The sequence below is a fragment of the Anomaloglossus baeobatrachus genome, chromosome 4 (genome assembly GCF_048569485.1).
Source record: "Anomaloglossus baeobatrachus isolate aAnoBae1 chromosome 4, aAnoBae1.hap1, whole genome shotgun sequence".
In the NCBI taxonomy this organism is placed as follows: Eukaryota; Metazoa; Chordata; class Amphibia; order Anura; family Aromobatidae; genus Anomaloglossus; species Anomaloglossus baeobatrachus.
Genome location: NC_134356.1, coordinates 340015116 through 340030694, shown reverse-complemented (window position 1 = coordinate 340030694; position 15579 = coordinate 340015116). Strand labels below are relative to the sequence as shown.

At 41.5% G+C, this 15579-nt stretch overlaps 1 protein-coding gene across 4 annotated transcripts in view; it reads right to left on the bottom strand.

Moving 5' to 3' along the window:
- Positions 1-404: 404 nt before the first annotated feature.
- Positions 405-15579, bottom strand: part of ASB15 (ankyrin repeat and SOCS box containing 15) — a 147440-nt gene continuing 132265 nt past the window's right edge. For all 4 annotated transcript variants that reach the window (XM_075342532.1, XM_075342533.1, XM_075342535.1 and 1 more), the window contains 2 exons: positions 11845-11998; positions 405-760 (listed from right to left, as the gene is read on the bottom strand). In XM_075342532.1, coding sequence (XP_075198647.1) covers positions 585-760; positions 11845-11998 — 330 coding nt within the window. In that variant the 3' untranslated portion in view covers positions 405-584. The remainder of the gene's footprint in view (positions 761-11844; positions 11999-15579) is intronic.

Sequence of the window (15579 nt, the reverse complement as noted above, 5' to 3'; positions counted from 1 at the left end):
ACCCTCTTTTAGGAGTTTGATAATTCTTTCCATTTGTTTGAATTGACATCTCTCGTGTTGGAGCCATGATTCATGATTCATGTCAGTCCACTTGGTGCAACAGCTCTCCAAGATGTGATCACTCCTTTTTAGATGCAGACTAACAAGCAGATCATATTTTATGCAGGTGTTAGTTTTGGGAATGAAAATTTACAGGGTGAGTCCATTATTTTTACATCAGAATTGAGTGATTCCATAGTTTTTCCCCAGTTTGGTTTTGAAAAGTAACCGTTACTGGCTAGCACATTAAGTTTTCATAATTTTTTTGTAGTGTTTCTTAAAGCCAGAAGGTTGACATTTGAAATGACTTTAGTTTTGTGCCATGTCTGTAATCTGCTTTTTTTAAACAAAAGTAAACAACTGAATGAACATCCTCAGAGCCAGGTGAGTCCATAATTTTTGCCAGGTTTTGTATAAGCTACTAGAAATTCCCAAGACCCCTTAAAAGGCAGCATATAATGTAATATAAAATTCAACGATGTTTACATGGAGTTATCAAACATTCCAAACAAACTTGTAGACATGAGAATACATTTATAAGTTCATTATGTGTCAAAATGTAATCCCTTCCCATATAAATCATACTCTTTGTACATTAAATAGGACTTCAGGAGAGGAGGCAGAGGAACTTTCTTCACAGATGACAGATTTTGTAATCTCTCCAAACCAAAAAGTTGGCGTAGTTTAAGCCGGCACAAATGCTTCAGCGGACGGGGGTTTCCTAGAAACAAAAGACACTTGTAACCAGGAAAATGAATTCTACTGTCTATATATTCTAAATGATATTCATGCAAGTACAAAAACTTTTAGTGAAGGTGCAAAAGCAGTTAGGACCAAGGTAGAAACTATTCAAATGGAAGGTAGTGAGCAAATAAATTATGTCAAGAACATATTAATACCTGAGCACTTAACTTTCATGCAAAACACATTTGTGCCACATACAATGTCTAAATTTGGTAAGTGTAGGTTCAGAGAGGTGTGCATTTTTGGAAAGGCCCCAAAAAACTATTTAGTTCATTACTTTTTAGGTATTCTTTTCCATTACAATATGATATTTTTTTTTTAAGTTGTTTATATACATTAGATAGCTGTTGGCAGAACGATTGTTCAGCCAATCGTTTAGTCGACAGTCATTTCAGTTGATTTTCCCATACACAGAGGTGCTCGTTTATCTGCATACTCCTATGCGACAGGATGACATGTCAGCTGGCACCTTATCCTCAGGAGAACAATGTGGTCGTCGTCAGCCCTTTGTTGGACATGTCCGCTCGACATCTCCCCGACAATCAGTTGTCCGACACCCCCACGCACATTATACGGTCAGCTGAACCTGCCGATATCGGTGGGTTTGAACGTCATCAGTATGGGCCTTTACTATTCAGAAATCGATTTGCAAAGAACACTGTGACTCTAATCCCTACACAGACAAGTCAAGAGATAGGATAGTCAAACGTTCCGGGTTTGGGTATCTACAGAGCACGTCAAAATTAAGAAAATAGGCAGAGGCGTAGTCAGGTCATGGTCCAAGGTCAGAATACATGGAGGACAGCAGTTTAAAGCAGACAAGATAAAAGGGAGGTCAAACAAAGTCAGAGGTCAGAGGTCAGAGGCCAACAAAAAACACCTAATAGAAGGGTAAGTCTATGTTCACACAGGGCATTTTTGCAGCGTTTTTTAGCTACAGATTTGCCTTGGTTTTATGCAAATCCATGCTAATAAAATGCTCCTTTATACAGTCCCAGCAAAGTCTCTGAGATTTCTGAAATGTCATGCATACACACACAAACACGTCAGGATTTTTTCCTGACGGTTTTGTGAAACACCTCCGGTTTTGCTGCATTATGAAAAGAATGAACATATCAATTCTTTTCAATGCTTTTGCCATGGTTTTTCAACCTAGTGACAGGTGGACTCACAAATACCCTGGATCAGCGGGTCTAACCTGTTAATAAAAAACCCAGTTCCGGCCCGAAATTGATCCAGGGTATCTGGCTGCCACTTAAAAATGGTAGTGGAAAGGATAGTGGGATTGGAGCAGGGGCGCTATATGTACTGAATCACCGATGCAGCTGTATGCTCCAGCAGCTCCATGCTCCAGCAGCTCCTCTACTTCTACTTCATCTGTGATTGGTTGCAGTCAGACGAGCCCCCAGCCTGTAATGCATCTGACTGCAACCAATCACAGACCTGGTCTGCAGGTCTAATGTTCAGAGAGTAAATGAGCTGGACGTTCAGCAGTGACCTCACTCAGGTTATTTACGGTCACAGCTGTGACCGGAAATCACTTGAGTGAAGTGACCAGTGATCACACTGCTCATTCATTCTCTGGAGCTCACAGCGGGCAGTCTTGTTCTATGACCGCTCGCTGTGATCTTCATATGTAGCAGAGTTGAATCATAGTGGGTCCTCGTTTGGATTATGTTGGACCTTAAGGAGTGTGATTATGGGGTTAATAAAGTTAGGAAAGAGTTTTTTGAAAGTGTTTTTTGTATTTTATTTCAAATAAAAGATTTTTCGGTGTTTGTGCTTATTTCTTTTCAATTATTACAGAGATTGGTGATCGTGGTGTCTCATAGATGCCTGCCATTACCAATCTAGGGCTAACAAATACCAGCAGTACAGAAACAGGTGATGAATAACCGTTCCTAAATTACCTCTCAAGATTAAGATAAATATCAGCAGTAAGAAAGGGGATAATACATAACTTTTAATAGAATTATCATTTAAAAAAATTGCGTAGTGCTGCAATTTCTAAAAGGATTTTTTGTGCAAACAAATGAAACAACATTCATGTCCAAGAGGACCAACACAGGTAGTGTTGGAGCCCCCCCAGTGATGTCCGTCAGTAACATACCATATTCACCAGATGGACATCGAGGGGCTTCAACACCAAATCAGTGTCCAAGATTCATAGACACTGTAAAGTGATGACTGCTATGAGCCGGGTAAGCAGAGCATAAACCTATAATCCTATCTGTTAGTTAGATTAGGGTCATAGGAGGATATATTCCAGTGGGAACCAAACCTCCCAAAATGACTCACCAGTATAATATACAGTGTGGGGTTAAAAAATCCCCCAAGAAACAAGCTTTTGACCATACATGTAAACACCAAAAATTACCAACCGTAACCTAACAAAAATCCATCCAAGATCATAGTGGTGTTTCCTGGATTTACTTCAGAGTATAGTTACGGCAGTAAACATATAGGTATAATTATTACCTCTTGCTTATAATATCCGGTTCATTAATACGTCATACAATTGTACAAAAGAAATTGATTGGTCTCACCCAGTTATAGATGCAGGTCAGTTGTTAGAAGGGGGTCATCAGGATAGATAGATCGGGTGGCTTTCCATGGCCGGGCGGGAGCTCTCTCCCTGGCAGGAACTAGCTGAACCCTCAAACCCCAGTAGCTCCAGCCCTTGCAAGGGCCGTCCCAAACTGACCCTAAATAGATTGGCCCTAAAAATTCATCACCATGGAACCTCCCAAAAATCCTTTTATAAATTGCAGCACTACGCAATTTTTTTAAATTATAATTCTATTAAAAGTTATGTATTATCCCCTTTCTTACTGCTGATATCAATCTAGGGCTAAGTCGCAGCTATGAGCTGTGATTAACCCCTGATATTACCCCGATTGCCACGGCACCAGGGCAATCGGGAACAGTCGGGTAAAGTGCTGGGATTGTGGCATCTAATGGATGCGACAATCCTGGGTGGCTGCAGGCTGTTATTTTTAGGCTGGGTCTCCCCAGCCTGAGAGTACCAGCCCCCAGCTGTGGGCTTTATCATGGCTGGGTATCAAATTTGGGGGGGACAGGTATTTTTTTTCATGTAATTAAATAATTAATTACAAAAACAGCATGGGGTCCCTCTTATTTTGATACACAGCCAAGATAAGCACACAGCTGGGGGCTGCAGCCTGTAGCCTATATCTCTGTTCTGAATATCATAATATTGGGGGATACTACGTAAAAAATTTTTCATTTATTTTTTACTGTACGATAAACCCACAGACCAAGTCTGTGATTGGTTGCAGTCAGACGCTGTCACACAGGCTGGGGGCGCGTATGACTACAACCAATCACAGACTTCAGTTGGGGGGAAAGCAGTGAAAACGCATGAGTCTAATGGGTGGCACTGGAAGTAGGCGGGGCTGCGGGAGTAGGTACGGTTGAGCCTAGAATGTATGGGCTCCTTCCAGGTTAATGTGCGTGACCAGCTGGGATGGTTGACGTGACCGGCTTGCTTAGTGAGCTTGTCAATGCTTTCTCCCTTTCACTACAATCATGCTTGGCCCCCCTGCCCAAGTTTGATAGAGGCCTTTTGAATGACATCATAGCTGGAAGGAGCCCATACACTCTAGCATCTACCGAACAGGTGCAGCTACGCAAGAGACTGGTATAGGGCGCATGCTTTACTTTTTTTTTTTTAAACTACCCTAGTGCCGGATCCAGGTCAGTTCTGGCCCAAACCAGCACTCTGGTACTTTTGAACCCCTGCTAGTCTGGACATCACAGAAGTACAAAAAAAGCGGTACAAATGCCACAAAAAAGCCACAAAAACCACATCAAAAACTGCACCAAAACTGCAGATGACTCCCAGGAGGCATCCTGCCACAATATAAGGTTTTGGGCAGGCAAAAAACCCTGCAAAAATGCCCTGTGTGAACAAAGCCTAATGCGGGCGTCACACGATACTATCTATCTTGCGATCGCACGAGCGATCGTACCCGCCCCCGTCGTTTGTACGTCACGGGCAAATCGCTGCCCATGTCGAACAAAGTCGTTAAACCCCGTCACACGTACTTACCTGCTAAGCGACGTTGCTGTGAGCGGCGAACATCCACTTCCTGAAGGGGGTGGGTTGTTCGGCGTCACAGCGACGTCACACAGCGGCCGCCCAATAGAAGCGGAGGGGCGGGGATGAGCGGGATATAAACATCCCGCCCACCTCCTTCCTTCAGCATTGCCGGCGGGACGCATTTAAGCTGTGTTCATCGTTCCCGGGGTGTCACACGGAGCGATGTGTGCTTGTCCCGGGTACAATGAACAATCTGCGCAAATAAGATTAAACGTTTTTTTCAAAATGAGCGACGTGTACACGATACACGATTTACAACCGATTAAGAGTCGCTCTTAAGTGTCACACGGGACGACGTCATGAATGATGCCGGATGTGCGTCACGAAAACCGTGACCCCGACGACATATCGCACGATAGATCGTCTCGTGTGACGCTCGTATAAGACTGGCAGTGCTCCCGGATAAACTGCTCAGCTAAATAGCTAAGAAATTTCTCAGAACAAGGAACACCTGTTAAATCCCAGCACTTTTCAGTACTCAAAACACTGGGTTTTCTTCAAATTCAATTTGATATATTCCAGGGGTTAATTTTATCTCAAAAATATATTATAAACCCCAACTTTTTATAAAATTCCTTTATTGTACCAAAGCTAAACAGACTCATAGACATAAAAACATACAATGTCTCTGCTGGATTCAACCAATAAGGGGGTAGATACATTGCAATATACAATTCATCCTTCTTTCACGATTCGATACCTATTTCCCCTCATCAAAGTTATCCCTGTTTTTTCCTCTGTTCAATTGACTAGTTGAGGATGTGATTTGGATGTCGAGTAGTTGTCAAAAAATATCAAAAAGAGTGACTAGGGATGACATTATCATAAGTGTGTTTTTAAGGTCTCAAAAACTGGATAGGAGTTGGAACTAGATATAGAGACGAAATATCTTTTTGTCTCTGTATTCAGCTCCTAAACCACTGTGTGACGGTGAGTTTAATAGATATTCATTAAAATATATATATAATGTGAATAATGGTATGAAGTATATAAATTTTTGAAAAATTGCAATTTTTCCCTCTGAGGAATTTTTTGATGAGGGGAAATAGGTATCGAATCGTGAAAGAAGGATGAATTATATATTGCAATGTATCTACCCCCTTATTGGTTGAATCCAGCAGAGACATTGTATGTTTTTATGTCTATGAGTTTGTTTAGCTTTGGTACAATAAAGGAATTTTATAAAAAGTTGGGGTTTATAATATATTTTTGAGATAAAATTAACCCCTGGAATATATCAAATTGAATTTGAAAAGAAATTAAATAGTATGGCTAGCTTTTTGACCGGGCCAATTAATATCACTTCATGGGATAGTGAGGCGGAGGAGGTATTCTCTCTGCAGGGGGATCATCTTACCTTTAACACTACTCCCAATATTCGTGGTACCTTTAAGGAATTAACTATTTGTTATAAACAATATCTAAAGTCCTGGTGGGAAATTAAGGGGTTGGAGAATTACATCAAGAATAATATTGTACCTAAGGGATTACGTATCAACATTAATCCCTCCCCAAGAGCAAGTAGTAAGGAGCTGTTGAAGGCCTGGCAGGCAGAGTCGATAGCCTCTTCCTTGAGATTTATGGGATTGCTCTTGGAGGAAGAGAGGAAGTTGTTCAGGGAGGCAGAGAGGACCTTGAATACCTTGATTGAAAAAACACTAGGCTTTAAATCGAACCCTGAGTTTAATAAAAAGGAGAGTATTTTGCAGGGTGATATTGAAAGGTATCAAAATCAATTAAAATTCAGAAAGCATAAACAATTTCAGAGAGATCATAGCGAGTTCCAGACTGAAAAGGCCTATAATTTTTCTACAATAACGAAAAATATCCTTGAAGTGTCATCATCTGAGACTGATATATCAGACTCGGAGGGAGCAAAAAGGAATTATAGAACAGGCAACAGGGGTAGGGGTGGACGGAATAGAAAAGGGGGTTGGAGAGACCAGAGAGAGAGATGGGGACCAGCTGCAAGGACCAGGAGCAATACAAGGAACAACATACAGACAGAGGGGGGAGGAGCGGTTGGAGGTGTAATAGCCTCATCCTTTGCCTCACCCTCCTCTGCACCATTGCCTTTTTTAGGACAGCAGGTACCCAACAATTTACTCAACAAGGGTCGAGTACAATAGATATAGTAAACTCAGGACAAGTAGTTAACCTGAGTCGACAGCACCTTTCAAATGAGGAAATTCAACTACTATCGAAGGGCTTATCGTTTGTACCCACCACCCCTTTTAACCTGTTTACCTGGATAAAAGACCTAAATCTGTTTTGTCGTAAATTAAAATGGAAATTTTTTTTTAAATCTAATAATAAGGAACAGTGTCTTGCTCTGGGAGTAGAGGAGGAGGATATAGAGGTCTTCGGAGACTTGATGGATCTCGTTAATGATGAATTGCCAGAATTAGGAAAGGGTCCCTTTACCGATTTAAAAAGAAAAAGTACTAAGATGCCTCCCTCTGGGGACTATGGTAAAATCGACTTATTCCTGCAGTTAGTTGAAAAGGATCTTGGAAGACTGGGACCTCATAATGATAATGTGCCATCTAATCTTAGTCAGGTGGAATGGGAAGCATTGATGAGTCTGGAGAAAAATAGACATGTTGTCCTCAAGTCCTCCAACAAGGGGGGCAACATTGTTGTTTTAGATCATGAAGAATATAACTCCATGTGTATGAGAATCCTGAAGGATAATGATACGTATGGAATTCTCAAGACTGATCCCACTGAACGGTTTCTTAGGGATTTGGTTGTGTTAATAGATGAAGCCTTGGATACTGGTTTAATCTCGGCCCAGGAGCACAAGTTCCTTGTCCCTACTCATCCGGTGGTGCCTACCTTTTATGCACTTCCAAAACTGCATAAGGGGGTGGAACCATTGAGGGGAAGGCCCATTGTGGCCGGAATAGGTTCGATTGGTCAGAACGTCGGAATTTATATTGATAAAATATTGCGGCCTTTTGTTGTATCTCTGTCCACGTACTTAAGAGATACATCGGACCTTCTATTGAAATTGGAGGGGATGACAGTGGATCGGGGAACGTTCTTGGCGTCGATCGACGTGGAGGTGCTCTATAGTAGTATCGTGCATGAGAAGGGTTTACAAGCTGTCCGATACTATCTATCTGGGAGGGCCGTCCACTTCGGCCGGCACAATGATTTTGTCCTCGATCTACTGTCATTCGTTTTGCACCATAATTATTTTTTATACGGCGGTAAGTACTTCCATCAACTCAGGGGGACTGCAATGGGCTGCTCATGTGCGCCGAGCTATGCAAATCTCCTCCTGGGTTGGTGGGAGGAAACCGTCATATTTTCTGGGGAATATAAATGGTGGCAAGATAAGATAAGTAGGTGGTACAGATATATAGACGACGTTCTGATCATCTGGACTGGGACTAGGGATGAATTTGTGCAAATGGTGGAGGAACTAGGTGTGAATAGTTATAATCTAAGGTTCACATACGAGATAGACCAGCAGAAAATATCGTTCCTTGATCTTCTTATCTCATTGGATGAGAGAGGCTCTATTCACACAACCATTTTTAGGAAACCTACATCAACTAATAGTTTATTGCGATGGGAGAGTCATCACCCCCTGCCCCTTCGGAAGGGTATTCCAAAGGGACAATACCTTAGAGCAAGGCGCAACTGTTCTGAGATTAACTCTTTCAAATTGGAGGCTTCCAATTTGAGGGAAAGATTTAGAAACAGAGGGTATCCTGAGATGGCCCTGAACGGAGCTTTTCAACATGCTCTCCATAAACAGAGGAGTTCCCTGCTAGTCCCAAATACACAGAGAATTAATCCGGATGAAATCAGGGTTATTGGTACTTATAATGTGCAGGCGGAACGAATTTTTGGAATTTTGAGGAGACACTGGGGCATTTTGAAGGCGGATGAATCAATAGGGGATAATATCTCGGAGCTCCCCAGGATAACTTTCAGGAGAGGTAGGTCATTAGCAGACCGATTGGTGCATAGCCACTATAAGAAACCACTATCGGAGGGGACATGGCTGAACCGTCGGATTTGCGGCACTTTTCGATGTGGTAGATGCCACTTCTGTGATTGGATTAATGTTTCTTTTTTTTTTTTTTTTTTAATCTACACTCTCCACCCCTCTCTTTACCAATTATTGACCTTTAGCTTACTAATATTATTGATAAAAACCAAACCCAATAGTGGGGGTTTAAATTATGAAGGTTATCATTCAATCTAACCTCCTCTAGTCTTTCCAATATCACCGGACCTACACTAAAGACAGTAAAGGAAGAAAACACCCTCCCCCTCCAGTGGAACCATCTCAAATCATCCCCAGATATATCACATCCCAATATACATCAATCCAGAAAGCACGCATATGTAAGGTTTTCATTAAGACCCATTGGTTGTACCGATCCCAAACGAAAAATCCATTCCGTTTCTTTCCTAAGAATCTTATTGTCCCAATTCCCTCCTCTTTCACTTTGTAAGATTACTTCTAGGACCTCAAATTTAAGTACGCCTGAGTCACCTCCATGATTTTCCCAAATATGACGGGATATGGGGGTATCCCGTTTGTGCCGGATATCCCCCAAATGATCCCCTATACGCCTTCGAAATTCATGTCGCGTTTTCCCAACATAGCTCTTTGGGCATGTACATGTAGCCACATATACTACCCCTTTTGTCAGGCAATTTGCAAAGTCCCTCAGAAAATACTTATTTCCTGTGGCTACACTAACCGAATACTTAGAAACATTAATCATTAATTTTAATGATTAATTAATTAATTAGTTTTAAGAAACATTAATTTTTTAAAAAAACATTAATTTAAAAAAAATAAAAAATAAATAAAACCTCCTGATGAACCCTTTGGCTCTATCATACAAGGGGGGAAACGCGTCGAGGTGTAAGGTGTAAATTGTATCCCAAGATTGTGAAGCTATCAAGCACAGAGTGTCTAACCATTACCAAAAGGAACTTGTGACATTTTACATGTCTGAAATCAACTACCTCTATGAAGAAGGATATTATTTTATATGACAATCTCAAGTGGATATGTGATAAATATTTCATCTATCAAGAATCCTATTAAGGAACAAATTATGGTTACTGGACTTTTTTATTCTGTATTATCTTTGGCATATATGTGTTTGTTGCTTTACTGAAAAAATCTTTTTTCTAACAGTCCAGATGATGGCCTTGGGCTGATATTAAGTCTCTGTTCTGTAGAGAATGACCTTTGGCATTCTATAGGGTGCATGGTATCTAAAATAACAGTTCGGTAGATGAGTTTGCACCATATATTGGGTGTTGGTTCTGTTAGGAATAACTTAGGGTATTCCAGGATGTGCCCTTTTTTCCAAAAAGTTATCCCTGTTTTTTCCTCTGTTCAATTGACTAGTTGAGGATGTGATTTGGATGTCGAGTAGTTGTCAAAAAATATCAAAAAGAGTGACTAGGGATGACATTATTATAAATGTGTTTTTAAGGTCTCAAAAACTGGATATAAGTTGGAACTAGATATAGAGACGAAATATCTTTTTGTCTCTGTATTCAGCTCCTAAACCACTGTGTGACGGTGAGTTTAATAGATATTCATTAAAATATATATATAATGTGAATAATGGTATGAAGTATATACATTTTTGAAAAATTGCAATTTTTCCCTCTGAGGAATTTTTTGATGAGGGGAAATAGGTATCGAATCGTGAAAGAAGGATGAATTGTATATTGCAATGTATCTACCCCCTTATTGGTTGAATCCAGCAGAGACATTGTATGTTTTTATGTCTATGAGTCTGTTTAGCTTTGGTACAATAAAGGAATTTTATAAAAAGTTGGGGTTTATAATATATTTTTGAGATACTCAAAACACTGACAGCTCAGCATGCCCCAGGTCCAGGTTGGACAACTAAACTGTCCCTCACCCAACCAAAAGCTCAGCATGCCCTGATCACTGAGCAAAGGAATTGTGACAAACGTTATCTATGTGTTCACTGCTATTCCTACATACTGATCATTGATAACAGAGATCTAATAGTAACAACCTAGATTAACTGATAGGGAGTTAGTGATCTACACACACTGACATGTACAAAAGATGCAAATCACAGAATAAGTCCTTTCTGCAGAGGGAATCACAGCCATATCATTAATCATACACAGCAGGTTTCAGCCGCACAAAGAGGTAATATTTGGTTAGGTACCCATGCACACAAGCAGGTTTTAACCGCATATAGAGGTAACATTTGGTTAAGGACCCCATAAATAAGAGATTACCGTGAAGTTGGTGATGGGGCAGTAATGAATTGATCAATACATTAGCTAAATATCTCTTTTTTTTCAAATAATCTTCAGCAGTTATGCAATGTCACATTTAAAAAATGTTTTCAATTTTTCATATGGCTAGTTGTGTTTTTCATTCCTTATGTGTCCTAAAGCAGTTATTCTTGTTCATATTTCTCTGTTTTTGGTGTGCAGCTTTCACTTCATATAGATTATGTATTTTTTGGCTAGCACCCTGTTCACATTTACAATGGTGTCCCAGCAGTCTTTTTGATTGTTATATCATTAATGGCGCAGCACAAATTTTGGGTGATATGTTGACATGGGACTGATTATTTGTCAGGAATGTGCAGTGCTATCAGACAGAATATATTGAAGATTAACAGTGTCTAGCACAGGGAAAATGCCATTACTTTATGCTGATCGGACAGGACGATATCTTCTATGCATGAAATATAATTGGTATAATTTAACTGATAATATTTATCACCGTTAGTAGACGCATGATGTGTGCACTACAGGGAAAGTACAAGCACCAACTTCATCCGTACCTCTGGGGACTCCGGACCATGCTTCTATGGCAAAGTGGATTTCATGGGATTAACTCTTATGGGAGTAATGTCTAAAGCATTCTGTGCAACTTATCAACTTGTAAGTTATTTTACCTATGATCTCCTGGATTTCTTCCCATTCATTTTGTACTTCAAGGATGGATTTCAATTTTGTACAAATTGGAACATAATCCATGTAATCCACTAACACTCGAATAACTTTTCCAACCAAATGCCTCATCCATGACACGGTAATGAAATCACAAAACTAGAAAAATATAAACAAAACAGAAAATATTAGTAAAATATAATACAATCATTATTCTTGCTTATGTGACATAAACAGTTACATGAAATCATAAGAACGGCTTCCCCATTGACAAACTTTTGTATTTCATTAAAGGGGTGGTTCACCCATATTTTTTATTGTCTAGATCGATATTATATTGAGAAACAATGTTTCTCTCAAATACCTTATATTGGTAATAGAGCCTGTGAGAGGCACTATTGCAGACCGCTGTTCCCTGCTCCGTGACCCCCAGCCTGCGTGACCTCGGGGATCCGGTGATGTCACGTCAAGTTCCTGACACCGCAGCCGGCCGCAGTGTCTGTGAGTGATGGGCTGTGGGCTGTGTTTCACTGCACGTCACAGCCCATCAGCTCCCAAATCCCTGCTACCTCCTCCCTCCTCCCTCACAGCAAAGTGCTGCAAGCAAGAGACACGCTGAGCTGTGACAAGCCATACCCTGTGGACAGTGCTTTATTGGAGCCAATTTCATCCTACAACAAGACAATGACCCAAAACACACCTCCAAATTATGCATGAACTATATAAGGAAGAAGCAGGCAGCTGGTATTCTATCTGTAATGGAGTGGCCAGCCCAGTCTCCAGATCTCAACCCTATTGAGCTGTTGTGGGAGCGGCTCAACCGTATGGTATGCAAAAAGTGCCCATCAAGCCAATCCAACTTGTGGGAGGGGCTTCTGGAAGCATGGGGTGAAATATCTCCAGATTACCTCATCAAATTAACAGCTAGAAGGCCAAAGGTCTGCAAAGCTGTAATTACTGCAAAGGAAGCATTCTTTGACGAAAGCAAAGTTTGAAGGATAAAATTATTATTTTAAGTAAAAATCATTATTTCTAACCTAATCAATGTCTGTACTCTATTTTCTATTCATTATGCAACTCATTTGATAAATAAAAGTATGATTTTTCATGGAAATGACAAAATTGTCTGTGTGACCCCAGACGTTTGAACTGAAGTGTATATATATTTTTTTTATTTTATTTTATTTTTTAAGTCTATAGATGTAGAAATATATCAAAAAGACTGACTGGCGTTTCGAACGCTGTTCTGGCTTGACAAAGAACGCAGGCAGCGTTCGAAACGCGTAGCCTTATGCCGCATATGGGCTCCCTATTTTTGTCATTGCATTAATTTTTACGTCCTCTAATAAAATTGCATCAGTTTTACTACTACTCCGGAAGCTGGATTTTTCTTTTTTCTATCTGTGTCTAGCACCAGCGGGTAGAGCTGAGCTTTGATTCATACTGTTAAACATTTAAATGCTTTTGACATTCTGATTGGATAGCAGAGTGCTGGAGGAGATAGCCAAGTGCTGCACTAAGCTGGCCTTCAGCACACCCATAAGAATAAAAGGAGCGGCAGTGTGCATGTTTGAACATGGCTCCATTCACAACGGGGTTATTTACAGCCCTGGTTCTCGGGATCAGTGGGGGTCCCAGTGGTCAGACCCCACAGCAATTAGGAAGTACCTAATCGCCTATCTGGGATAGGGGATAACTTTCAAATTTGAGAATACCATTAAAAGGGTTCATTGATCTAACCAGTCATTGGAACAATAGTCAGTAAAAATAAAAAGATACATTTATGCTGAACAAAAATATAAACACAGCAATTCTGTTTTTTGCTCACATTTTTCATGAGCTAAAAAATTTAAGCTTTTCTATGTAAATAAAAGGTAATTTTCTCTCAAATATTGATCACAAATTTGTCTATATCTGAATTAATGAGCACTTCTCCTTTGACGAGATAATCCATCCACCTCACAGGTGTGGCAAAACAAGATGCTGACTAGAGCATAATTATTGCACAGGTGTGCCTTAGGGGCACTTTGCACACTACAACATCGCAAGCCGTGCGCGATAGTACCCGCCCCCGTCGCAGCTGCGATATCATGGTGATAGCTGCCGTAGCGAACATTATCGCTATGGCAGCTTCACATGCACTCACCTGCCCTGCGACGTCGCTCTGGCCGGCGAATCGCCTCCTTATTAAGGGGGCGGGTCGTGCGGCGTCATAGCGACGTCACACGGCAGGTGGCCAATAGAAGCGGAGGGGCGGAGATGAGCGGGACGTAAACATCCCGCCCACCTCCTTCCTTCCGCATAGCCGGCGTGAGCCGTAGGACGCAGGTAGGAGATGTTCCTCGCTCCTGCGGTTTCATACACAGTGATGTGTGCTGCCGCACGAACGAGGAACATCGTAACATCGGTATTTCCCAATTCATGGAAATGACAGAGGCTACACCAATGATATGATTACGACGCTTTTGCGCTCGTTAATTGTATCATAATGGATTTACACACTACGATATCGCCTGTGACGCCGGATGTGCTTCACTTTCAATTTGACCCCACCGACATTGCACCTGCGATGTCGTAGTGTGCAAAGTGCCCCTTAGGCTGGCCACAATAAAAGGCCACTAAAATTTGCAGTTTTATCACGCAGCACAGTGCCAGAGATGTCACTAGTTTTGAGTGAGCGTGCAATTGGCATGCTGACTGCTGCAGGAATGTCCACCAGAGCTGTTATATGTGAGCACTTGCCCACTCAAGTTGATTTCGACGACAAGCTGCAGTCAGGTAGAGACCCCCCATGAGGATTACGAGCATGTAGATAAGCTTCCCTGAGACGGTTTCTGACAGTTTGTGCAGAAATCCTTGGCTTTTGCAAATCATTTGTTGCAGCAGCTGATCGGGTGGCTGGTCTCAGACGATCTTGGAGGTGAAGATGCTGGATGTTGAGGTCCTGGGCTAGTGTGGTTACATGTGGTCTGCAGTTGTTAGGACAGTTGGATGTACCGCCAAATTCTCTGAAACACCTTTGGAGACGGCTTATGGTAGAGAAGGGAATATTCAATTCACCGGCAACAGCCCTGGTGGACATTCCTGCAGTCAGCATGCCAAGTGAACGCTCCCTCAAAACTTGCAACATCTGTGGCATTTTGCTGTGTGATAAAACTGCACATATAAGAGTGCCCTTTTATTGTGGCCAGCCTAAGGCACACCTGTGCAATAAACATGCTGTCTAATCAGCATCTTGATATCCAACACCTGTGAGATGGATGGATGTATTATGACAGCAAGGGAGAAGTGCTCACTAAGGCTGGAGTCATACTTGCGTATGACTCGCACAAGTGCAATGTATGAAAATCTCGCATTGCATTCGGCACCATGTCAAAGCTGCAGCTTAGATCTGCGTGTTTTTCCTCATCCCTAAAAAAAAATCGCAGCATGCTGCAATTGTTGTGAGAGCCTTGTCACTTGCATACATTTAAGTGTATGGGTGCGAGAGAAACATCGGACTGCACTCAGATGTTATCCAAGTGCTATGCGATATACGCACAGGCTTACAATGGAGGAGGTAGGGAGATTAACCCCTCCCTCTCCTCTGCAGAGCCCTCCCTCTCCTTCGCAGCTGTGATCTGATCGAAAGATCGGGTCACAGTCGAATGACACTTGGCTCACGCTCGCAGCAGAGCCTAAGCCGAGGATCATTAGGATATCGCATCCGTAGCTCTCGCATCGGATGCCATACACTGATG